General features: G+C 47.2%; 1 protein-coding gene across 5 annotated transcripts in view; it reads left to right on the forward strand.

The window, feature by feature from the left end:
• Positions 1-24482, forward strand: part of EDD1 (glycine-tRNA ligase) — a 226263-nt gene that overhangs the window by 67112 nt on the left and 134669 nt on the right. For all 5 annotated transcript variants that reach the window (XR_015541639.1, XM_087379990.1, XM_087379989.1 and 2 more), the window contains 2 exons: positions 11866-11946; positions 12162-12248. Coding sequence is in view for 4 of the 5 variants with exons in the window: in XM_087379990.1 (XP_087236116.1) it covers positions 11866-11946; positions 12162-12248 (168 nt within the window). In the remaining variant the exon portion in view is untranslated. The remainder of the gene's footprint in view (positions 1-11865; positions 11947-12161; positions 12249-24482) is intronic.

Raw genomic sequence — 24482 nt, forward strand, 5'->3', positions numbered from 1 at the left:
ACAGTAGCCCTGGTTAGACGTAGAGCTACGACCAAGAGACGTGCCAGGTCCGCACCTCTGAGTGGCCGACAGTACTCTATTGCCGACTTCATGCCTCCACTGCCTCATCCATCTTGATATCTTGCTGTTGCTGGGGATGATGATGATGATGATATTGATGATGATGCTGAGATTGATATATAGTCGACCACCGACATCACTATGTTGTACTAAGGACTTAGTACTGCCACTCTGCATTTTTGGCATTTTGCATTTTGCATTGGTATGGACGCTCGTTTAGTAGCTCCACTACCACAGCTCGTTGTATCAGGATTTTCACAGTCTCATAGACCCATCGGTCTTCCGAAGACTTTAATAAACTTTCTTTCTTTTCTTTCTACATGTGGGTTCCTTCAAAAGCCATCCCATTATGTTCTTACCATTCCCAAAGATTCACGTAAGGAATTTTGTATACAATAGGCATTGCTATAATACTTTTCATATTTCTAAGTGAAACTGTGTTTTCTTTTGATCTATTTTTGCCATATTTTTGTGTAGTTAGAAAGTTTTTTTCCCTTTGCTCAGACGCTCGGAAGATTTTGCTTGGAAAATACTCGTCCCCCATCACGCTGTTGTCCCATCTTTCATCCCAGTGCACATCTTTCTATTCTTCTCTTATTACTAGTGGGAGGTTGAACACTCTCACATGGGAAGAGCTCATGCCAAATGGTGGTTGATCAAGAGGAATGTTTTTAGAGTCCTAGGAGATGCGGAGGCTTTTGGCTGCCTTGCAGAACCAAGGACAGAGCAAAGGGAAAGGGAAGTGGAACCTTCAATTCTCATCCTTAGAGAAGATTAATGTAGAGAGAGAGGCCTTGAAGGCGAAATGTACACGCAACCATTGTTGCTAGAAGGGTCACTATGGAGAAAGTGTCCTGAGAGAAATCGAGGCCAGGGTACTGGCTCCTTGGCTGCAACTATAACCCTGCCTTTGTTCATTTGCAAGGCATGGATTCTTTATCTTCTTCAGGAGGAGAGGGAGTTGCCCTCAAAGTTTGTGAGACTAGGGAGTGTATCCTTGATAGTTGTGCCTCTCGGCACATGTCTCCATTCTTGGTAGAGTCCTAGGACTTTTAGTTAAAGTCATGTGACGTGGCTCTCGGTGATGGTTGTCCCATCTTTCATCCTAGTGTACAACTTTCTATTCTAGTCTTATTACTAGTGGGAGGTTGAACACTCTCACATGGGAAGAGCTCATGCCAAATGGTACTTGATCAAGATTCAGGGTGAACATTTTTAGAGTCCTAGGAGATGCGCAGGCTTTGGCTCTACAGAACCAAGGACAGAGCAAAGGGAAAGGGAAGTGGAACCTTCAATTCTCATCCCTAGCAACCATTGTTGCTAGAAGGGTCACTATGGAGAAAGTGCCCTGAGGGAAATCGAGGCTAGGGTACCGGCTCCTTGGATGCAACTATAACCCTGCGTTTGTTCATTTGTAGGGCATCCATTCTTCATCTTCTTTAGGAGGAGAGGGAGTTGCCATCAAAGGTGGTGAGACTAGGGAGTGTATCCTTGATAGTGGTGCCTCTTGGCACACGACTCCATTCTCGGCAGAGTCCTAGGACTTTCAATTAAAGTCATGCGACGTGGCTCTCAAATGTTTGCTGGTATTCAACCTAGGGCACATTGTCCTCCTCTATGGCACTTTCAGTAGGAGGTGACTAGAGATGTTGATATGCTCGCACACAGAGATGGTTTGAGCGACTCGGGCTCCATATGGATAGACTCCCTCCCTTCCAATACATCATGGATGCTCCGTTTTCTCCCCTTCTGTCACACGAGGTCAACCAGATAATCCGTGCGGATCTCTTACAGCTATACACAATCCGGACCTGGTTGGATGTGCCAAGGAGGAAGTCTGCTCCTGTCTCTGTGATCGAAAGTATCCTCTCGTGATGCGTGAGTACCTCAATGTATGAAGCCTGCCAAGTATCTCTGGTCTGGATAGGAGAGGAGTCGGGACAAAACCCAATAGCTATCTCTGAAGAGGCAGTAGAAACGCCCTCGGATCTCATAGTAAACAGGACACCTGAAGATGAAGTGCTCCTCTGTCTCAACCTCGTGCATGTCACATAATGTGCATATGTGCCTCTCCCTAGGTAGGCGCTCTGCTTTGCCGCTCTCGATACAAAGTCTATATGAAGAGACCCACAACTACCCAATAGAGATCCTTAGTGAGGGGGGTAAGTGGATCTGCCTGTATCCTGGTGGGTCAACGAAACACTCCTTTGTGATATGTAAGCAATAAGCTTCACTGGGATTGGATAGATTGATTGATTTGGCCAACTATGCAGCTGTAGTTGACGATTTCTATGACTATGATTTTGTTAGCATAGATTAGTACTTAGCAAGGGTCCTAGCGTACCCTTTGCTTCAGCCCACTGAGGATTGTATGAGTTCGCTTTTTGTGTACTTTGTCCCATAGGCCTGCGAGGCCTCCCGTAGATGTTAATATATCTTTCTTTCTTTCTTTGTCTCTCTCTCTCCAGCCCCCTCCCTCCCCCTCTGAGGAGGGATAGTGGGGTACAAGGATCCGGAGGTGTGGCTGTCCTTTTCAGATCACATCTGAGGCCACTCCTCTCTATGATACGAAGGGAGGAGCATGCACGACACATGTGGATTCGGATCCGGTTACCAGACACACATCCAACCTTCATTGCAGTATCCTATTTTCTCCTGGATACACCATCCTATGCATGAGAGGTCACCACTGATGTTAGACTATTCATGATGATATCACAGAGTTCTCCAGACATGGGGACACTCTCCGCTCTGGTGACTTCAATGCACGAACTAGAAACAGAGAGGTGGGCTTGCTAGATTTCGATGAGGATTCCCTCATAGTACCGGAGATGGATGCAGCAGAGCTAGGGATCGTGAGGTAGTCGGTAGATGCAGATGCACCAGTAACAGCGTATGGGCGACATTTACTCGAGCTTGGTGCTATACACGACTTGATCATATATAGTGGTCTTCGCAAATGGCCATCATCTGGCGGGCTCACCTGTTTCCCACATGGAGGGGGGAGTAGTACGGTAGACTACCTGCTCGGTCCACTAGCATTCGCCCCACAGATACATGATTTTATGGTGCCACCTCCTCCACTTGGAGTTGACCATTCATATCTCACTTTTTGTATATCGGTCGCCATGCCAACCATGAGGAGGGCCGCTCGTGTTCAGATTCATTTTGATCGTGCTCTTGACCTGGTGTATGTGAGCCACCTGGCTTCTGAGCTTCTAGTACTACTTGGCGATGGGATGGACCTCGTGCATGCATTAGACACTCTTATATTGGTGATACATGATGTTGCAGCCAGATCCTTTCCCACAACATGATCTGCACGTGTCCCAGATGGAAAGATGCCCCAAAATCCCTGGTTTGATGATGAGTGCAGAGAGATGAGAGCCCACCTTACACATGAGGTAGCACTGGGACATGTGACTTCACCATAGGCGCAACGGATCTCACGCCGAGTGGTAGGGCGTAAGAAACGGGCTTTCCTCATGCACAGATGGATAAGGTGACTCCACAAGAAGAAGAAGGGAAAGGGGAAGGAGGAAGGAGAGAATGAGAAGGGGAGGGGAAGAGGAAGAAAAGAAAGGAAGGGGATGCAAGTGTGGTAATCACAAAAGGAAATACATGGAACCAAGATCAAACTATAAGAAAAGAAAGGAAGGGGATGCAAATGTGGCAATCACAAAAGGAAATACATGGAACCAAGATCAAACTACATGAAAGAGAAAGAGAGAGCATATGAATGACACGATGCATAGGAATGCACAAGTGTAGATCACACAAAGAATGCTTCTTGAGTATGCAGAGTTATCAAGGAGCTTTAATCCAATTCAACCATTTTTCAAATGTTATAGGAGAAATTTGGGTGGGATAATGAAGAGATGGTGTGGATCTTGCATGCTTCAAATGTGGTCTCCAAGGGGATCCTTACGCTTGTATCAGCTCCTTTCGCGGAGGAGATTCTACTACGGGATGGGGACTCTTATCAGAAGGAAAGCCACCCATTCCGATCACAGATCCCACAGTTTGGCACACATATTCTTGCTCCCTATATGATGTCTTAGGTCAGGCATCACTTGATATGTCCTTTATGCCCAGGCCCACCACATGCCATTTGTTTACTCCACAGAATGTACGAGCTGCTCTTCTCCGGCTTCATAACTGACGATCACCAGATCATGAGGGATTACGCACTGAGCATTTTGCGCATGGGCAAGAGATCCTGACCCCAATATTAGCACAGCTGTTCAACCATGCCATATGCCATGGCTTCCCACCTACCTGGAGCACCATCACTATAGTACCGATACACAAGGCAGGTGATCCCATGGACACTGGGAACTACCGTACTCTTATGATTGGCCATATTTGGCTCAGATATATGGGTTGGTACTAGAGAGGGAGATCAGCAGCCGCACAGAGGGTCACGGACAGCGGGCACTTGGGCAGGCGGGATTTCGAAGACAACACTCCACCCTGGATCACATTTTCACCCTGAGGGCTATTATTGAGGAGGCGAAGTCGAGGCATCAGAAAGTCTACACTTGCTTCGTAGACTTTCGTAAGGCAGGTCCCCAGTCCAAAAATCGGCTGTTCTAGATGAGTTGGAGGCTAGGAGCAGCCCCGAAAATGCTTCTGGTATAGGCGATTCTGCAGCACCCTAAAATGACTAAAAAATGCAATAGCAGATCCAAACTAGGTCGAAAAAGCCTCCAAAAGCCTTGAAATTCTGGAACCAATGCACGTAGATGGACAGCTCTGCTGCAGCGGCTTGGAAACCCTAGAATCGGCGTTGCAAAGCTCCAAAACGGCTTCGAAGATCCACACGTGCACGCGTGCCTTGAACAGTGTGCCGACCAGCAGATAATAGGGCCGCTCGTAGCTCCAAAAAGATCCGAATAGATGCGAAAAGAGGAGGGGAACGGAGGCGACAAGCTTTGGAGATTGTAGACAGACAGAAACAAAAGGAAGTGGTTATGGAGGAGGCTGAATGAAGGCAGCAATGAAGGCGGCTGTGCAGAAACCCTAATCGGGTAGGAGCAACTGAAAGGAGTAAGCTAGACGAAATTAGGGTTAGAGCTGAAAGGATGATGACGTTACGAAGGACGGTGTGTCTAGTCCTGATACAAAAAATATGTGTCAACCTCCAGATGATACAAAAAAAGTAGGGGGGGGCACCAAAAATGGGGCAGAGGGGGGAGATACAATATATATGTGCAGGTGGTGATCGTCAGAGACCAATCATAGAGGGGCCGTCAAATGAGAGCCCGGAAAAAACCCTGCGATAGATGATTGGCCTCTGACGTCACGCAGCCTAGTCGAGCAGAACGAGAGGAAAGGGAAGAAAGAGAGGGCCCAAGGGAGGCTAAGAATAGCAGTGTGGAAGCGCAATGGTACCCTTTGGTCCGACCGTGGGGGTTTCTTAGAAACATGCACCCACATAGACATGATCTTCTACACCGAGACCCATGAAAGCCCGGAGAGAGGGCTGCCGACAATGACGGGATATACCTGGGAATCAGCCCACAGGAAGGAGATGACATGAGATAGTGGGGTACGTGGGCAGGAGGTGTGGCTGTTCTTTCGGGATGCAGTGGAGCTGGGGATCGTGAGGCAGCCGGCAGATGCAGATGCACCAGTGACAGCATCTACTCGAGTTGGGAGCTATCCATGACTTGATCATATATAGCAAGATCCGGAGATGGCCATCATCTGGTGGGCTCACTTGTTTTCCACATGGCGGGGGGAGAAGTACAATGGACTACTTGTTGGGTCCACTGGCCTTTGTCCCATGGATACACGATTTTATTGTGCCTCCTCCTCCACTAGAGGTTGACCACTCATACCTTGCCTTTTGTATATCGACCACCATGCAGCCATGAGAAGGCGCCCCCGCCACCCACTCGTGTTCAGATCCATTTTGACTGTGCTTTTGACCCGGTGTACTTGAGCCACCTAGCTTCTGAGCTTTCAGTCTTACTTGGAGAGAGCATGGACCTCGCACACGCATCAAATACGCTTGTCTTAGTGATACAGGATGTTGCCACCAGATCCTTTCCGACGACTTGATCTGCACGTGTCCCAGATGGGAAGATGCCTTAGAATCTACTGGTTTGACGATGAGTGTAGAAAGATGAGAGCCCACCTCACACGAGAGCAAGCACTGGGACTTTTGACTTTACCAGAGGCACAACGGATCTTACGCCGAGTGACATGGCGGGCCTCATACACAGGATGGATGAGGTGATCGGATTCTTTCGCGGTGGAGACCCTACTACGGGATGGAGGCTCTGGTCTAAGGGGAATTCGCCCATCCCCATCACTAATCCAACAGTCTGGCATACTTATGCATGCTCTCTCTATGATGTCCCAGGTCAGTCACCACCTGATATGTCCTCTATGCCCAAACCCACTACGCGTCACTTGTTTACAGCACAGAATGTGCGGGCTGCTCTTCTCCGACTTCATTACCGGATTTCACTAGATCATGAGGGACTACGCATTGAGCACTTTGCACATGGATAGGAGTTCTTGACCCTTTGATCTCTATATATTTGTATTTGAAAAGGGATATTTTGTACTATGGATTTGTCTTCTTCATTTTGTCCCCTAAAAGCTCCCGAGAGTGACATGTTTTTTATAGGTTCTAGTTTAAGATGGAGTTATTTTACCAATCTATCACTAAGTCATAATTACATCCATCATCTAGGAGAACCACTATTCTCTGTCCATTCATGAATCCATGTACCTTAAAAAGATCACGAGGCCCAAAGGTATTGGCTGAATGGACAGCTTTCACTATTGGCTCAATAGTCACGCCACATGGTAGATTTCAAGGATGACTAGGTAGAAGCCTCACCATCTTGCTTGGATACCTTGGCTTTCCCTTTTACCGAATTCGTCTTGGCAATTTTACCCAAGAGAACATGACACTTATGCCATACGTGCCCTGGCTTATGTTTCTTACATCCGAAACATTTTCCTTCCTTAATAAACTTGTTCTTCTCTTCATCCGTCATAGAAGGAAATGGCACCCATCTAGGACGTGATTGGCTGTTCACATTCCTTACAAGAGCTTTACCCTTCCCTTTATTATTCTTAAATTGGTTTGGTTTCCTAAAAATGGTTATGTTGTTGGTCTTAGATGTTGGCCCAACCCCCTTATTGAAGGGCTTATGAGGATTCAATTTCCTCTCAGCTATTTCAGCCAGCTTAGAGAGGTCCTTAAGCGTGGTCGGGTTAAACATTTCAACTTCGTATCTTACTTTTGGGCTTAAGGCTGCTAAATACTTCTTTCTCCTATCTTCCTCACTCTTTTCAGATAACTCTAGAGAGAGTTTCCAAAACCTGGCTGTAAAATTTGCATTACTCTCATTATCGAACTGCCTAAACCTGTCCCAACGAAAGGTTAGGTTCTCTTCATGCCTCGGTGACATGAAAGTGGCTTTCAATTGCTCCACATTCACGAATAGGCTCTTTTCTTATTTGTGACAAAGACCACCACATTAGGGCATCCTTTTGCCGATGCAATGTGGCAAGAGCAAGCTTCTCTTGCTCGGTCTTGTCTTGATGGGCAAAGTATAGCTCAAAATGGCGAATCCAATTGAGGATTCTGCCAGCCTCCCTTGCCCCATCATATTTGGGGAACTCGATTCTCTCTTGCGGTTGGAATTTGGATATTTTAGGAGTACTCAACTCTTCATCCCCAAAGTTTAGAGACCTCTTAGTCTCTAATCTTGTCATAATGGACTGTTCAATCATATTGCTAAGCTGGAAAATCAGTTTATCAACAGGAGTCTCCTCTCCTCCTCTTGCACTTGGATTATAATCTATGTGTGCTGGGTTTCAAGTTGAAGGCGTAAACTCATCAGCTTGTTCTTGGATGGTCTCATTTCTTCTTTCATTACGAAAGGAGAACTCCCTATCAAGAGGTTCTTGAAGGAGACACTGCTGTAAATCTATTTGTGGGTTATCCTACTCAAGTTGTGTGTGACTCTCACCTAATTTATCCTCTTCAGGAGGGGGTGAAGGTGTTCTTTCTCTCTCTCCTTCGGGTAATGGAGGAAACGGATAAGGTTCATTGTTATATCTCCCTTCCCCTTCCATTCTTTCCTTTTAGTAATACAAGAGAGAAAATGAGTTGCTGTAATTTCAGAATAGGGGTTAATTTTACAGAAAAAGTCAAGTGTTGTAGAGATGGCGGTACTTATCCGACTCCTGCTTCGCTTGTGTATAAAAACCACTTCAAATGACCTCTTTTTCGCTCTCTTTTAGGCTTTTCTTCTTCTATTTCTGCTGTAAACTGGTACACTCTGTCTGGGCTACTTATATTGAGTGGATTGGAGCTCTAGATACCGTTATAGGGGATACTTGGTGGGTGGATCACCCCCCTAAAATCCTATTCCAATCGGACTTTCCGTTGGGGAGAATGGGGGGGTATGTTTTCCTCACAGTTTAAGGATTTTAAGTGTACATTCACACGGGGGCCGGGGGGGGGGGATGCAAGTCATTTTCTCTCAGACACCATCAGACATCTCTCAGAGCAAGATCACAAAGTTCTTCCTATTGAGTGACATTGATCGTCCAGTCTCTAGCCGCAGACGTGACAGAGACCTCGATCGGACGACTGCAGCACGACACACGAGACATCGAGGGGACACACAGATCACTATGGGGGACCTCCCGTCATTGTTTAGACCCGGGACACGTCCCACGGGAGTCATAGTGGCTTTGGTCTTGTGTCGAGCCTCCTCCAGGAGACCGAGACACATGGCACCCCTTGACAGGCACCAGCGTCCCATCACTGACTATGCACCAGCCAGGGCGACATGACATATGGAGGATTCCGCTCCAATCTTTTTTCTTTTCATTGTCACACCCATATGTATTTGATCATGTATGATGATGAGACTTAGGACTCAGCACGTGTGATGATGCTCGTTTAGTAGCTCCACCCTTACTGTGATTTGTATTAGGTTTTCTTTCAGTCTCATAGACCCATTGGTCTTCCGAAGACTCTAATAAATTTTCTTTCTTTCTTTCCTTCTCTTGTAGTTTTAGCTCTCAGATTGTTGTCATTGATCGCACGTTGTGCGCCGCTTGTCGTCGAGTGCCTTCGCACACTATGGTGTCTTTCGGACGTGCCTTTCTACCGTCACGTTCGCGATCTCTGTCGTGCCACGCTCTTCTTCGCGCCACCCTCTGCCTTCCTCTCCTGCTTCTCATCCGCGTCGTGGATTGTCACCACTATGATACCAAATGTGAAAACCAAACTTCTCGAGAATGCAAATTTGTGCAATGCATGCAGAATTTGAATGCTGATTGGCCCTCCAATGAGGAAGAGCGCCCTCGTGAGAGTACTTGTTTCTATTTCGACCTACATGCACTATGAAGGGTGATACCCTTTCATTAATGTCCCTTGAGATCACTCAAGTTCTATCTTCCCATTTACACCTACTGTTATCCTATGACCCATGCACCTACCATTTAATGCACTCTTATACACCCCTCCCTTTCCTATTGCTCCTAGGACCTAGACCCGTTTGAGCACATCTTTATTACTAATCATTGGCCAATGTTACATAGTTTAGCGGTACTATTTACACCGATTGATCGATCATAAATACAAACATATAACTGCACCATCAAATTAGCGCCTAATAATAATAAGGTTCTAATGACTATTAATTAACTAAATAATCATTTCTCTTGTCATGACATTTTCACCTTGAGGGCTATCATTGAGCAGGCGACGTTGAGGCATTAGAAAGTCTACACTTGCTTCATAGACTTTCGTAAGGCATTTGATACTGTCCCACGTTCTCGCCTGATTAGGAGGTTACAGGAGGTGCAACTCCCAGAGATCATGATCTGGAGGGTCATGAGTCTATATGAGTCCGTCAGAGGGAGGGTATGTGTCCCGGGAGGTCTATCAGATTGGGTTGAGAGCACTATCAGAGTGAAACAAGATTGCCCCCTCTCATTGACTCTCTTTAGGGTCTATATTGATGAGATCACTTTCTTTGTAGATCGCCTAGGTGGAGAGGGTTCACTCTTGGCTGAGCTAATGGTGCAGATACTCTTGTACGTAGATGACATAGTCCTCATATCATCCTCAGCAGAGGGATTGCAGAAACATCTAGAGGCTCTGGAGATGTTCTACAGAGAGAGACTTGACAGTTAACCTTGGGAAAACCAAGGTTATGATCTTCGACACCTCGCGAGCAATGTCCCGTTGCCATAGCTTCACATAGCGAGACGTGCTAGTGGAGATAATGCTGTCTTACATATATTTAGTGATAGTGTTCACCGGACCAGGCTTATGATAATCCATGCAGGGAGGACGGGGTGCTTTGGCCCGACTAGAGAGGCAGTGCTTCCAAGCATACTTCCAAGACCCTGAGACGAAGAGTTGGGTTTTTGACACGCTGGTGAGACCGACTGCCATGTATGTAGCACATTTCTGAGGGAGTGATATTTCAGCGGCAGAGTGGAAGAGATTTGAGAGGCTACATGTGATTATGGGATCGAGGTTGATTCGGAGGAAGCCCTCAGTCCCTCATCATATTATAATGGCAGAGTTTGCCATGATCCCTCTCCAGGTTGATGCCATCTTTCAGACATTGACTTTCCTTCACAAAGTCTAGGCCTTACTCTAGTGGAGATTACTGAGGCTAGCATTGAAGTCCTCCAGGTGACTAGCAGAGAGCAGTGTTGATACAACATGGTACGCATGGGTATCCACATGGTTCGGTAGTCACGGCATTCAGATGGACAGACTTTCCTCCTTTCAGTAGAGCATGGATGCAACACCCAAGATCATCCCACGAGATGAGATCAACCGTATCATACAGTTGGATCTTCTCCAGCTCCACATATCTAGGGCTTGGTGGGGAGAGGAGCTCCCCACCAAGATCTAGCTCTACCATGACCACTTCCTGAGGGTCTAAGAGCATGGTCTCGTCATGAGACCTCGGTATCTGGAGGATATGAGAGTCTCACATGCATTGAGGATTGGCATCGGTCAGTTGCGAGCCTCGTCACATCAGCTGAGGATCGAGGTAGGAGAGCTGTAGACTTACCTAGAGAGTAGAGGATGTGCACACTATGCCGGAAGGAGGAGATCGAGATAGAGGAGCACTTCCTATGTGTTTGCCCAGTCTACTATGAGATCCGAGGGCGATATCACTGCCTCTTTGAGGAGGGGCATGGCTTTGGTCCACTTACATGGCTGATCCATTTTCTTGATCAGGTTTGTGTTGGGCTCTATCTGATTGAGGCGATTGGGAGATATACTGATGCGATAGACCAGAGAGCAGCAGGGATTGATGCCATAGTTCACCGAGATTGAGAGAGCACAGACACTTGTTATAGATTTCTAAGCATCTAAGTCAGCTGTTGGTGATGCTGAGGGAGAGGAGCTTGATGAGATGAGAGCATGATGGATTAGTAGTGGGAGTGTCCGCAACGATGCTGCCAGATGAGAGATACGCACTCCACGTGGGACACGGAGAGGGAAAGTTAAAAATCGTTAGTTGATCAATCTGTTGGTGATGGGGTGCAAAATTGTCTTGATGTGCGGTTTTTTTTTCCTTTCTAAAAAATATATAATCAAAATAGTCGGTTTATGGCATGCTACATCATTTTCTTTACACTGTTTGAGTGGACATGCACATCGTATTAAACTTTGTAGCATGAATTTGTAGATCTCTGTGGGAATTGAAATTTTGTTTTGCATTTGGAGAAATTGTGTCACTATGTAGAGGTAATCTTTTTTTTTTTTTTGGGATCCATTTTCTTGGTCTTTAGGTGTTGACTGCTCGCAATTTCGTGCTTGAGATTGGTTCAGAGGAGTTGCCTTCAGAAGATGTAACAAGTGCCATTGGCCAGGTATGCTAAATGCGCCTCTTTGATTTATTTGGAGTTCACCTTTTTGAGATTTTTGATGTCTTGACACAATGGGTGTTAGCTAATTGCATGTATTCGTGTTGAAGGTAGTTTTGGTGCTTATTTCCTAGTTCTATATAGCTGTATTTAGATAGATTTGGAGATACTCTGTGATGAATGTTTGTAGGTGTGATGAAATATATGTGTCCATTGTGCAGCTAGAAGAAGCAATTCGATCATTCCTGAAAATGCGACGATTAAAATACAGCCGTGTTTCTGTATTTGGAACCCCTCGACGCTTGGTGGTAATGCTACATCCTGAAAATTGTTGCTGAAATTAAAATGAATGATACTTGTGGAAAGCATGTTGGGCAGAGGAGGACATAATTTAATCTAGGGGAAACTATACCTATGGTGGGAAGTCTCATTATAGAATGGGCGTGACAATCTAAAGCAGGTCGTTCCTATGTTGTACTATGTGAAACCTAGCCAAAGATATGCTTTGCATGCCAAACCAAGATGAAAGGCGTTTTGGTTATGCCATTAAGTAGATTACTAGGATCCATGCATAGCCAGTTCATGTGAGCGTGCTATTCGGCTTTGGGAATGGAGACCTCTTTCTTGATGCAGTGGCCCCCTAAGGTGGGCATTGAGCCAATTTTGCCTTTGGCACTCATTGCACAGATATTGAATATGATGGAAGAATTAATGAAGGAACCTAGTTCAGACTGCATCACTTTCACCGAAAATGGTTTTCCAAAAAAATCTGTTTGTCTGATGTTCTTATATATTGAGCTGTTAAAATAACTACATCTATGTCAACTTAAAGGGCTACAACACCAAGTCAATAGCAGCTCTGAAAATGGTAGATACCAAGATGGCATCTGAGCTGGACCATAAGAAGTGTGACATGCGCGAGTCGCTCCTTTGGCCCCAAATGAACTACTGCCCTCATCTATCTTGCGAGAAGGCAATATTCAACATAGTAATGTGACCATGGTTATCCATAGTTCCTTCCCTTGCTGTCACAACCACTCCTTTATCATATGGAACATATGGCCCCGCATCATAAGGTCAAAGAGAAGGGGATCCATTGCTGCTCTCTTGTGGCTACAATGTTGAAGCTCCAAAAAGGACAGGAGGGGCTCCCACTTACTTTGATGGAAGCCCCTCTCTGGGGCAATAGGTGTTAGCACTTAGCCCTGGTATGAGCCTTGTAGGTCAGGTCAACTCTCTGAGTTGCCTTCTTTGGTCAACCATATGGTTGACTTGGGGGCCATATAGGCCACCCTTTGTATTTTACTCTTATCCATTTTGAGCAGTACTACGTTTTGCTCCAGCTTGTTGTTTGCTTTCCCCACTCCACTCTCTAGGGAGCATCGCATATGCATATTGTGCGACTATCAGGAGGTCGAGTCGGAGGAGCATTTTATTTTCAGGTGCCCAGTGTACTACGAGATTCGAGGTCACTACCACTGTCTCTTCAGAGACGGCTCCAGGCTCTTTTCTAGATTCCTCACCTACCCAGATCAGAGATGCCTCGCGGCCTTCATTCACGAGGGGGTCCGACACACAGAGCACTTACTCAGGCGATGGGGCTTGGCCACACCATCAGACACCTCTTAGAGCAGGATCACAGAGTTCTTCCCACCGAGTGACATTGATCGTCCAGTCTCTAGTTGCAGACGTGACAGAGACCTTGACCCGACGCAGCACGACACACGAGACATCGAGGGGACACACAGATCACTCTGGGGGACCTCCCGTCATTGTTTAGACTCGGGATACATCCCACGGGAGTCACAGTGGCTCTGGTCTTGCGTCGAGCCTCCTTCAAGAGACCGAGACGCACGGCACTCCTTGATGGACGCCAGCATCCCATCACCGGCTATGCACCAGGGCGACATGGCCCTCTCAGATTTTGGGGTTTTGCCAGATTTGCTGTCCATTGCAGTGACATTTGCTTTATTCACCTCAATTTGGGTATATTATGCATTTGCCCCTTGGTTTGAGCTTGTTGTCTTGTCAGATTTGAGGCACGCAGCCTCCATGTGGGACATTTACAGCTCAATTGATCATTGGATACCTTTGCAGACATTTGCCCCTTGTTTTGGGCTGATATTTTTGCAAGACAACTATCTTTGGCAGGGGGTTCGTTTAACCGGACAGATAGTGTTTTGCAGGTCATATTTTTGGGGACAGCACGTGCATTTAGCTCATTGTTGGAGCAGTCAATTTTTGGTTTGTCACTGGCTGACATTTGCTGTCATTTTTGGACAGCCAGCTAATTTTGCATTGAAAGCCTTGAGGCTACTCTTGAGCGCACATTTTTCCTTGGCAAATTTGGTGGCTGAATCTGTAATTTCAGATTCCCACTTATAGCATGCGAGGTTGGTCACCTCAACTACAGAAGCTTGGTTAAAATGCATTCACAAAACATGATGGTTACTCTCCCACCCATGCATGCACTGGTTAAGCATGTTTGTGAGGGATGCTTGTTGGGCAAAATGCACTGTTTCTCATTTCCAAAGGATGGGACAGTTGGTGCATCCAGGAAGCTTCACATTGTGCATAGTGATGTGTGCGGGCCGATGTGGACAGCATCTCTTGGGGGCTACCTTTACTTTTCTACCTTTGTGGATGACTACACCAAATTTGCTTGGATATATGGCATGAAGGCCAAATCTGATGTGTTCCCATGCTTCAGACATTGGCTTGCCATGGCTGAAATGAATTAGGGAACAAGCGGGTCAATGCTAGAGAGCTGCTGCTGCTCCCCGACTCCCTTGCTGCCCCCTCTCAGCCTCCTCCTGCCTTACTCCCCGCCCCCTCCCTCCTCTCAGCCCCCTCCCTCCCTTACCTCTCCCTCCTCCCTCAGCCCCTCCTTGCCTCCCTACCCCCACCTTCTCAGCCCCCTTCCCTCGCCCTCTACCCCCGCCCACTACCTCGCTGCTCAGCCCTCTCTCCCCTGCCCCCTACCCCCGCCTCTTAGCCCCTCCCCTACCCCCTATCTCCGCCCCCTACCCCCGCCTCTCAGCCCCTCTCCCCCGCCCTCTACCCCCTCTACACCCGCCCTCTACCCCCGTCCTCTACCCTTACTCCTCAGCCCCCCTTCCCCCGCTCTCTACCCCCGCCCCCCTCCCTCGCCCCCTTAGCCCCTACCCCCACCTGCTCCCCTCGCCCCCGCAGCCCCTTTCCCTCGCGGCCCCCTCCCCCCGCCTCCCTCCCTTTCAGCCTACCTCTTCCCTCCCCTACTCCTTCATCCCCTCTCCCTTCATCAACATCCTCACCCTTCCCTTCTTCCTCCCTTCATCCTCACCCTCACCCTTCTTCACCCTTCATCCCCTCTTTCTGCCTTCACGCCCTTCCGAAGCAGCTTTTTAGTCGGAGGGTGCTGAACAGTGTTCGAGTCGGCCTTTCCACCCTGATAGACGATGGCTCTGACAATCCTCGTCCGCTTCCACCGGTCGCGAGAACCATCACATTCTCAAAAGACGAGCAGCAGCAGCCCAAAAAAGGTACTGAGCAGGAGAGCTTGACATCGCTCTTTGCTCGCATCCATGGGTCCCACCCTTCTAGGTTACAGGCCAGGGATTGGATGCTCGCAACTCTACCTGGAGACCTTGCAGGGCACTTCACAGATGTTCGTCTGCTTGGGCAAGGTTTCTTCCAGATTGTTTTTGACGACTCGGAGGTAGCACGTACAATGCTTCAGGCTAGTTTGCTAGCACTGGGATCCAGGAGGATTTTTCTGACCCCCTTTTCACTGGGGCTTGATCTTGTCGAGGAAGACAGCCGGACGACGTCACTCTTTATCAGATTTCCAAGCCTTCCTCACGTGTACCATCGATTGCCACATTCCATTGGAGCCGCCTGTGGAGTGGTTACTGAGATCCCCCCTCTCCCTGAGATGCGTTCTTTAGCAGCAAAGGCAGTCAAGTCTGATGAGGTACCGCGTGTTAGGGTCATTGTCTATGACCCTAACATCTCGGATGACCACATTATGCTTCAGCGTCCAGATGACTCCTCCTTCAGACAGAGAGTTGAGATTATAGGATCAGTGTAGGATTTGCAGGACCCTTGGGCACTTTGCCAGAGATTGCCCAAGGAAAAAGAAAAGACCAAAAAGATCCACGGGTGCACCTCATAGCTTCAACCGACTTGGACCTTCTTCACGACCAGTTCCTACCGCCTCGCGCTGCTAGACCTTCGACTTCACAGCCAGGACCATCAGCCTCTCGTCCTGGTACTTCTACAGCGCGGACAAGACAGTCAGCACGTCCTGCTTTGGTCGTCCTCCGTTGGGTGCCTATCAAAGTTGGTGAGCCAGTACCTCAGGTGACCACTGACGAGGCCACAGACCCGTCTCTTCAGGCAAGAGACATCCCTGTCCTGGTTCCATGTGTAGATGAGACTGTTCCCAACCCTGTTCAGATGCAGTAGTGCTCATCTAGGGAGAACCTTTCTGCAGAGACCCTTGCTTTATGTGAAAGTAGTGACAAAATTGTGGCTGAGGTCATGAATTTGTGGCCATGTCTGTCTACACCTGACAGAGGTAAGGGGGTTATTGGTTCCACTCCTCCTTCTGCAGGGCTCCTTCGCACTCCTACGCCAAAGGTTCTTTGCAAGAATTCTTTTCAGTTCTGGCAGACTTGGCTGAGTTTGAGGCAGAGGAGGAGTTTGTACCCTCCACGCTTGGGGAGCATATCTTGCAGGACAGAGTTTACCCCTCAACAGAGGGGGGTGTGCTTTTTCTAGTTGAATTCCCTCCTCTTGATAGGAGGAATTTTTCGTAGGAGAGGGTTTTCTTCGCTACCAGGTCGGGCAGGATCTTCCATCCGGCCTCCTCCTCTCGCAGATGAGGATTGTCAGTTGGAACGTTCAGGGCCTTGGGGGTGTACCTCACTACTGCCGGAGGCAGTTGATTTGTAACCAACTTCATCCAGGTGTTACTAGGGGTCCCTTGGACATTCTGATGATTCAGGAACACAAGTTGGATGCCAGGGGGATTGTTCCAAGTCGGGTAAGCTTCTTTCAGGCCACACTTTTTGGTCACCCGCCTTGGGCACCAGGGGAGGTACTTGCATTTCTGTTTCTTCTTCTATACTCCCCTTAGTGATTGGACACGGGATCATAGTCCGCTCTAGAGCTGAGTGGATTATACTTTTGATTGATGGGCATAAGGTTGGTCTCTTAAACCTTTATGTACCCAAATCTAGAGGGGATCTTGTTCTTTTTTGGAAGGAACTGCTCTCTTGGTGACATATTGCAGATGCTTGGATTATAGGGGGCAATTTCAACATGGTTGAAATGCCCTCTAACAAAAGGGGTGGTAGGGAAGGTGGCCTTTACTCCCTAGAGAGAGCAGCATGGGATGCCTTTCTTTTTTAGTATAGGGGCAGGGATGCTTGGCATGATGATGCTTTTCACACTCAGCCACATTCTCTCCTGTTTTCTTGGTGAAACAGGAGATTGCAGATATGCCTATACATGCAAGGATTGACAAATTTTATGTGGATGATTGGGCTCTTGATAGAGGCGGTACTGTTTGCATTGCAGTTGGGGTGTCCACTTCGGATCATTTTCCAGTGGTTTTGATGGTCTTAGATCCCCATGTGAGGCGCCGCTCTGCCAGTGTTAGGATTTCGGATTCTTCTATGCAGAGGAGGACCTTACAGAGACAGTGTTGAGGACTTGGGTATCTGATTTGCAGGTGGGCTCTCCTTCAGACTTAGTCGCAGCCCTCTCTGATATTAGTGAATTTTATCTTTTAGTTGCTCGTATCAGAAGGGGTGAGATCCTCAGGCGTGAGATAGGTATCTGCCAGCAGTTGGCTGCCCTCCAGAGGGATGAGCAAAAGAGGCCTACAGATGCTTGGATTCAGGAACGGCTTACTACAACAAGGGCTTAGCAGCAGCCACTTTTAGATCAGAGAGTAGAGTATGCCTTTCACGCCAGAGAGTCATTTTGCACATAGAAGGGAGGTAGGGTTAACAAGCAGTTCTTCTCTACTCTTGGCCCCAGACGTAGTAGGGAGAGCGTCTCACAGCTTGTTTACTCAGGTGGAGTTCTTCAGAACATCCAGATGTCGTCTTCCAAGTTATCACCGATTCCTATGTCTCCCTTCTTACAGCAGATCAAGACACTCAGGCCACAGATGAGGCTAGAGTGGTTATTTGGCGACACTTACCTGGGTTGGTGATAGGGGATATGACTGTTTCACTTGGTGCACCCTTCACCAATGTAAGGTTTAGGACTACTCTCTCTACCCTTCACAAGGGCAAGTGTCCTGGTTCAGATGGACTTAACCCCTTATTTTTTATTACTTTTTGGGATCAGATTGGGGATCATATTACCTCAGCCCTGCAGGGTGTATGGGACTCGGGTGAGATGCCAGACCAACTTACGGAGGGCCTCCTTCATTTGATTCCGAAAGGGGGTTGCAGGAATTTAGTGTCTCAGTGGCCCCTAAACCCTAAACCCTAAACCTTGCTAGGTACCTTGTACAAAATCCTAGCTAAAGCTATCAGGCTTCGTTTGCAGCTCTTTCTGCCAGATCTTATCCATGATACACAGACGAGGTTTGTGCATGGCAGGAGCATCTTTGATAAAATCTTCTCATTTTGGGAGGCTTCGGAGTGGGCCATGCATAATGGCCACAGGCTGGCCATTCTACTCTTGGACTTTGAGAAAGCTTATGATAGGGTAGACTGGGGCTTTGTGGAGGGCACACTTACTCGCTTTGGCTTCTCAAATGCATGGATAAGAGGGGTGTTAGCCCTCTACAAATCAGCCCAGGGCCAAGTTCTTATTGGTGGAGTTAGGGGAGACATGTTTGAGATTACCAGATCAGTCCATCAGGGTTGCCCCCTAGCCCCCTTTTTATTCCTTTTTTTGGCTGAGGCTATGAACTATTACATTAGAGGTCAAGCTGGAATCGTAGGGCTCAGGCTTCCTCTGAGGTAGGAAGATGAGCTCTTAGACAGTGAGTTGGCAGATGACACGGCTGTATTTTTGGATGCCACTCCACAGACACTGAATTCATTCAGGACAGCATTGGATTTGTTTTGCATTGCGGCAAGTGCACACATTAATTGGAATAAATCCAATGGCTTTTGGATCAGTGATGATGAGGACACTGCAGTCTGGGGGATTGACATAGGGTTCACTTGGACTCAGAGGGGAGTCTCCGTCAGATATTTGGAATGCCAGGTTGGGTTGGGCATCTCTCCGGCACATCAGTTCGCTTCTGTGTTGGAGAGTATCAGGAGGAAACTCATCTTTTGGAGTTCAGCCAGATTTGACCTTGCATCCAGAGTTGTGGTTGTGAACCAGGTATTGTTGGCCACTGCTTGGTTTGTTTGCTCATGTTGGTGCAGATCTAGAGGTTGTATCGCTTAGCTCATGAGACCTATCAGGAACTTTCTATGGAGCGGTTTAGATGGCACCTCAGATGTTGTAGCCAGGGTGTCTTTGGAGACCCTGATTCTTGTAGTGCATGGCCTTGCTCTACAAGTTTGTAGTACGTGGATTGATGCCTAGACAGGACCCTTGGAAGGATTTCTTCTCATGCAGCATTCAGTCTTGCACCCCTTCTCATGGGGGAGATTGGTTGGACAGCAGCAGATGGATCTTTACTTCAGCCCATCTCAAATCCCCCCCTTCCCCTATCATGGCTGCTATTCTGAAAGCTTGGGGCTGCTTCAGAAACACACTTCGTAGAGTTCCACCCACTTCTCGTGACTAGATTCATAGGCAGCTGGTCGTGTGGAATTACTCGATTTTGGATCATCATGGCAGGTAACTTGGAGTGTCACATTATATGCAGTGGTCTAGATGGGAGAGGGGACCTTCGTCTACTGTAGGTGCTTGGCAGGCCTGTATGAGACTTCTAGAGGATCAGAGACTTTTAGCAGTTTGCCACCTCAGAGGGAGTGCACTCAAGATACTGTAGATACATGCAACCATTCCGTCAGAGTGTATTGACACAGATGACATGCCACTTACAGAGTCCACTTGGTGGGGAGCGTTCTCACGGATGGGCATTCCGTTACAGCTCATTGCATTGCAAAATGCACATGAGGATACGCTTGTCTTTGATGTTCAGTCCGAAGGGAGACTTGTCTGATCTTCTGATGATATTCTTTTGGAGGTTGCATTTCAGCCTATCAGGATTGCAGGTTTCATTGAGTGTGGTAGGGATTCATAGTGGTATCTTGACCCTGATCCTATTCTCCTTGCGTTGGGGTCTTGGAGACTTTGGCTGTATGGTGGTTTCCCTATTAGGTTCTTGCAGTGGGACCCAGGGCATTGGGAATGGTTCGATGAGGTACACCGAGAGAAGAGCTTTCCCTTCTTTTGCTATACAGTTAGAAATGCCCGGAGGTTTCAGCTTAGCAGTGGAGGTTGGAGGCTCTCCAGAGCGCCACATTGGGATAGTTTTCAGATTTTCGTAGCTGTGCGGAAGAACTTTTGGCGTAGGCTCTGAAAATTCCTTAGGAATTTTCATGGAGGGATTGCAGTGAACCTGTGGAGATCCAGGTTCGGGGCTGACCCTACTTGTCCTCGTTGTCACATGGCAGTCAGTGCAGCATTGCCTTTGGGAGTGCAAACAGGCGAGGACGATCTGGAAAGGACTTGCTAGGATTTTCAGCATCTTGCATACATCACCTTTCTATATGACCTGGGGTTCAGTGGCTTGGTTATCTCTTACTGGCCCACAGGTGTTTTTCGAGGGATATGATCCAGATCGAGCTTTCATTGTATGGCAACATTCAGTGGAGTCTTGTTCTCTCCAGGATGTTTCCCTCACTCCTTTCAGAGCTGCTCATGCCTTTCACGCGAAAATCTGCTAATCTCCTAACTGATTCTTGATTCACGGGCATAGGCACCTCAATTTTCCTCCCAGCCAACCTCAGTGGTAGCAAGCTCTTAGCCAAATCAACCGTTACGTGAAGCTCCTGCCTACTAAATTCCACCAAGCCCCTAAATTCCCTAGATGGATCTAGTATGCCACATGTCTGCAAATTAGGGTCCTTCCTTAATGCATCATTTACCCCTCTCTTGGGATATCTATGAAACCATTTGCCCCTAGGCACATTTAATGCATTTAGGTCCCTTTAGTCTTAGATCCACCTAGTCTAGTGCCAAATCACCCTCACCAAGGACCTTGACCTTTATTCCTTTTTGATCATTTACATGAAGCCCAAACAAATATAATACAAACATTGATCCTTTAAAGGAAAATGCCGATTGACCCTTCCGAGGTCATGTTACCTCGACTTGAGCGTAACATTCCTTCCCTCTTTAGGCATCAATGCCCTCGATGATAAAGTCTGGGAACACTCTTCGTAACTGGTATATGGATTCCCGGGTAGCTTCTGATAGAGGTAGACCATGCCATGCAACCAACACCGTGGGTATCTTTCGATTGCATACTTGCATTGTTCCTCGGTCCAGGATTCCTGTTGGTTTGCGTCTTGCATTATCCTCTATCTCCTGAAACAAAACAACACCCTCGATTAGTGAGTCACCTGTATGCAAAAATTTCTTTAAACGAGAAACATGAAACACTGGGTGCACCTTACTGAGAGAGAAGGAAGAGTGAGAAGCACAATGGGGAGAGAGTCAGAGAGAGAGTAGACACCAAAGATGCGGGTGTGAAGTGATGAGCCACACCACAAACTCATTAGTTTTATTAGGATTAGGTTTTACCCTATGACTGTCTTAAGACAGTCATAGGTGTCCTATCTTTAATAAAGGGGTGGCAATGTGCCTTTACCCCAACAACCTCCCACCTAACGGCCAATGTGCCTAAAGGGGAGAAAAGAATAAAAATTACAGCAATATACAGTTACTGTATACAAGACCATAAAATAAGAATGGTCTTATCCTAATCCCATGATGTGGCGGCAATGTGCAAACCGCTCTGTAGGCAAGCTCTTAGTGAGCAAATCTGCAGGATTATCATCAATGTGCACTTTCACAAGCTCGAGTCGCTTGTCTTCCAGTACCTCCCTGATAAAATGATATTTCACATAAATGTGCTTGGTCTTTTGATGAAAGACCGGATTCTTTGCCAACATGATAGCACTTTGACTATCACAATGCAAAACTGGCATATCTCCTGTAATGCCCAAATCTCCCACCAGCCGAGTAAGCCATATTGCTTCCTTGCAAGCCTCAGTGGCTGCAACATATTCAGCTTCAATGGTTGACAGTGCAATGCATTTCTACAACCGAGACACCACCTCCTGCAAATGTGAAAATATAACCGGTAGTAGACTTCCGGTTATCTGCATTCCATGCATAGTCTGAATCTGTAAAACCATGCACCAATGCATCCTGCCTACCATAGCATATGCACAAGTCTTTGGTACCCTTGAGATACCTCAAGACACCTTTCACTGCTTCCCAGTGCCTCTTGCCTGGATTTGCCATATACCTGCTGATGACTCCCACCGCAAAAGCAATATCCGGACGAGTGGCAACCATGGCATACATCAAAGAACCAACTGCAGATGCATACGGAACCTTGGCCATTTCAGCCTTATCATCATCTGATCTGGGGCTGTCCTTACTGCTGAGTTTTAAATGTGGAGGCAACGGGGTACTAATAGACTTCCCCCCCTCCATTTTAAACCGCTGCAGTACTTTGTCAATGTACTCCTTCTGTGACAGAAACAAAAGTCCCTTGGACCTGTCACGAGTAATCCGCATGCCAAGAATATGATTTGCATCACCCAAGTCTTTCATGTCAAAAGACTTATGCAGTTGTTTCTTCAAAGCACTAATCTCATGCTGAGATTTACTGGCAATAAGCATGTCATCCACATATAGAATGAGTAGCATCAAACTGCCATCCTTTGCCCGTTTGGTGTACAAGCAATGATCGGTCTCACACCTATGATACCCTTGGGACTGCATGAAGGCATCAAACTTCTTGTACCATTCTCTTGGCGCCTGTTTGAGTCCATACAAGCTCCTCTTGAGCTTACACACAAGCTGCTCTTTCCCTTTAACAGCATATCCCTCTGGCTGACTCATATAGATCTCATCATGGAGATCTCCGTGAAGAAAAGCTGTCTTCACATCCATCTGACATAAATCCATGTCGTCATGAGCAACAAGAGCTAACACTGCTCTCAAAGTAGTCATCTTGACTACAGGGGAAAAGATCTCATCAAAGTCAATGCCCTTCTCCTGCTTAAATCCCTTGGCAACCAATCTGGCCTTATACCTCGGTAAAGCATTTGAATCCACTTTGACTTTGTAAACCCACTTGCATGGCAAAACCTTTCTGCCTGCAGGTAGCTGCACCAAGTCCCATGTATCATTTTGAAGTAGGGAGTCCATTTCTGACTGCATGGCTTTCTCCCACTTCTTTTTCTCTGTTCTTCCCATAGCTTCCTTGAAGCTGGAAGGCTCACCACAATCTGTCAGCATGATAAAATCAGCCACATTATTGGCTCCTGGAACAGACCTGGCAGGAGGCCGTTGTACACGGGTGCTCCTCCTAACAAAATGTTCCGGATTAGGCTGCTGTCCAGCCTGTTCGTCATGCATGACGGGTGGCTGTACCACCATATCTGGCTGTTCTACAGCCCCATCTGCTGGCATATCCAGTGGTGCATCATTGGCAAAATTATCTGGCTGATTTTCAGCCTGTATACCCTCTTGAACAGGGTTATCTGCAGCAGCCTGCTGCTGCATATAAATGGGCATTCTTTGTTGTCCGACATCATCATAAATAACCCTCCTGTATTCCACAGGTTGCACGGGTTCCTTGTGTACACTATCCTCTTTAAAGATGACATCATTGCTGCGTATAATCTTCCGTTTAACGGGATCCCATAACCTGTACCCCATTTCACCTTCGTCACCATAACCCATAAAGATGCATCTGATAGACTTTGGATCCAGTTTGGTGCGCAGTTCTTTGCGTACATGAGCAAAGCACTCGCAGCCAAATGCACGTAAGTGCTTATATGAAGGTGGCTTGCCAGACCACACCTCCTCTGGCACTTTCAACTCCAAAGCCTTGTTTGGCGACCTGTTAATAATGTGAACTGCTGTTTGCACGGCTTCTGCCCAAAAGCCATGGGGTAATGCAGCATAAAAGACAACATACATCGAACCTTCTCCTGAATAGTTCGATTCATCCGCTCACTTGCACCATTTTGAGATGCATTATGAGGGGCTGTGAGTTCCTGTTTGATGCCCTTAGCTTCACAAAACTGCACAAAAGCATGTGACACATACTCACCCCCATTATCGGATCTGAGGCATTTCAGCCTGCGACCTGTCCGATTCTCAACCTGAGCGACAAACTTCTTGAAAGCATCTAAAGCATCGCTTTTATGCTTCAAGAAATAGATCCACACTTTGCGTGTGGCATCATCAATAAAAGTAATAAAATACTTTGCACCCCCTAGTGATAACTGTGGCATCTCACACAAATCAGTGTGCACTAGATCAAGCGGTGCTCTATTCTGGGGAGTTCTCCTCTTATGAGGAGTCAAAGAATGCTTGCCAAATAT

The sequence above is a fragment of the Dipteris shenzhenensis genome, chromosome 10 (assembly GCF_047967505.1).
Source record: "Dipteris shenzhenensis isolate YYH24624 ecotype China chromosome 10, Dip_SZ_1.0, whole genome shotgun sequence".
Taxonomy (NCBI): domain Eukaryota; kingdom Viridiplantae; phylum Streptophyta; class Polypodiopsida; order Gleicheniales; family Dipteridaceae; genus Dipteris; species Dipteris shenzhenensis.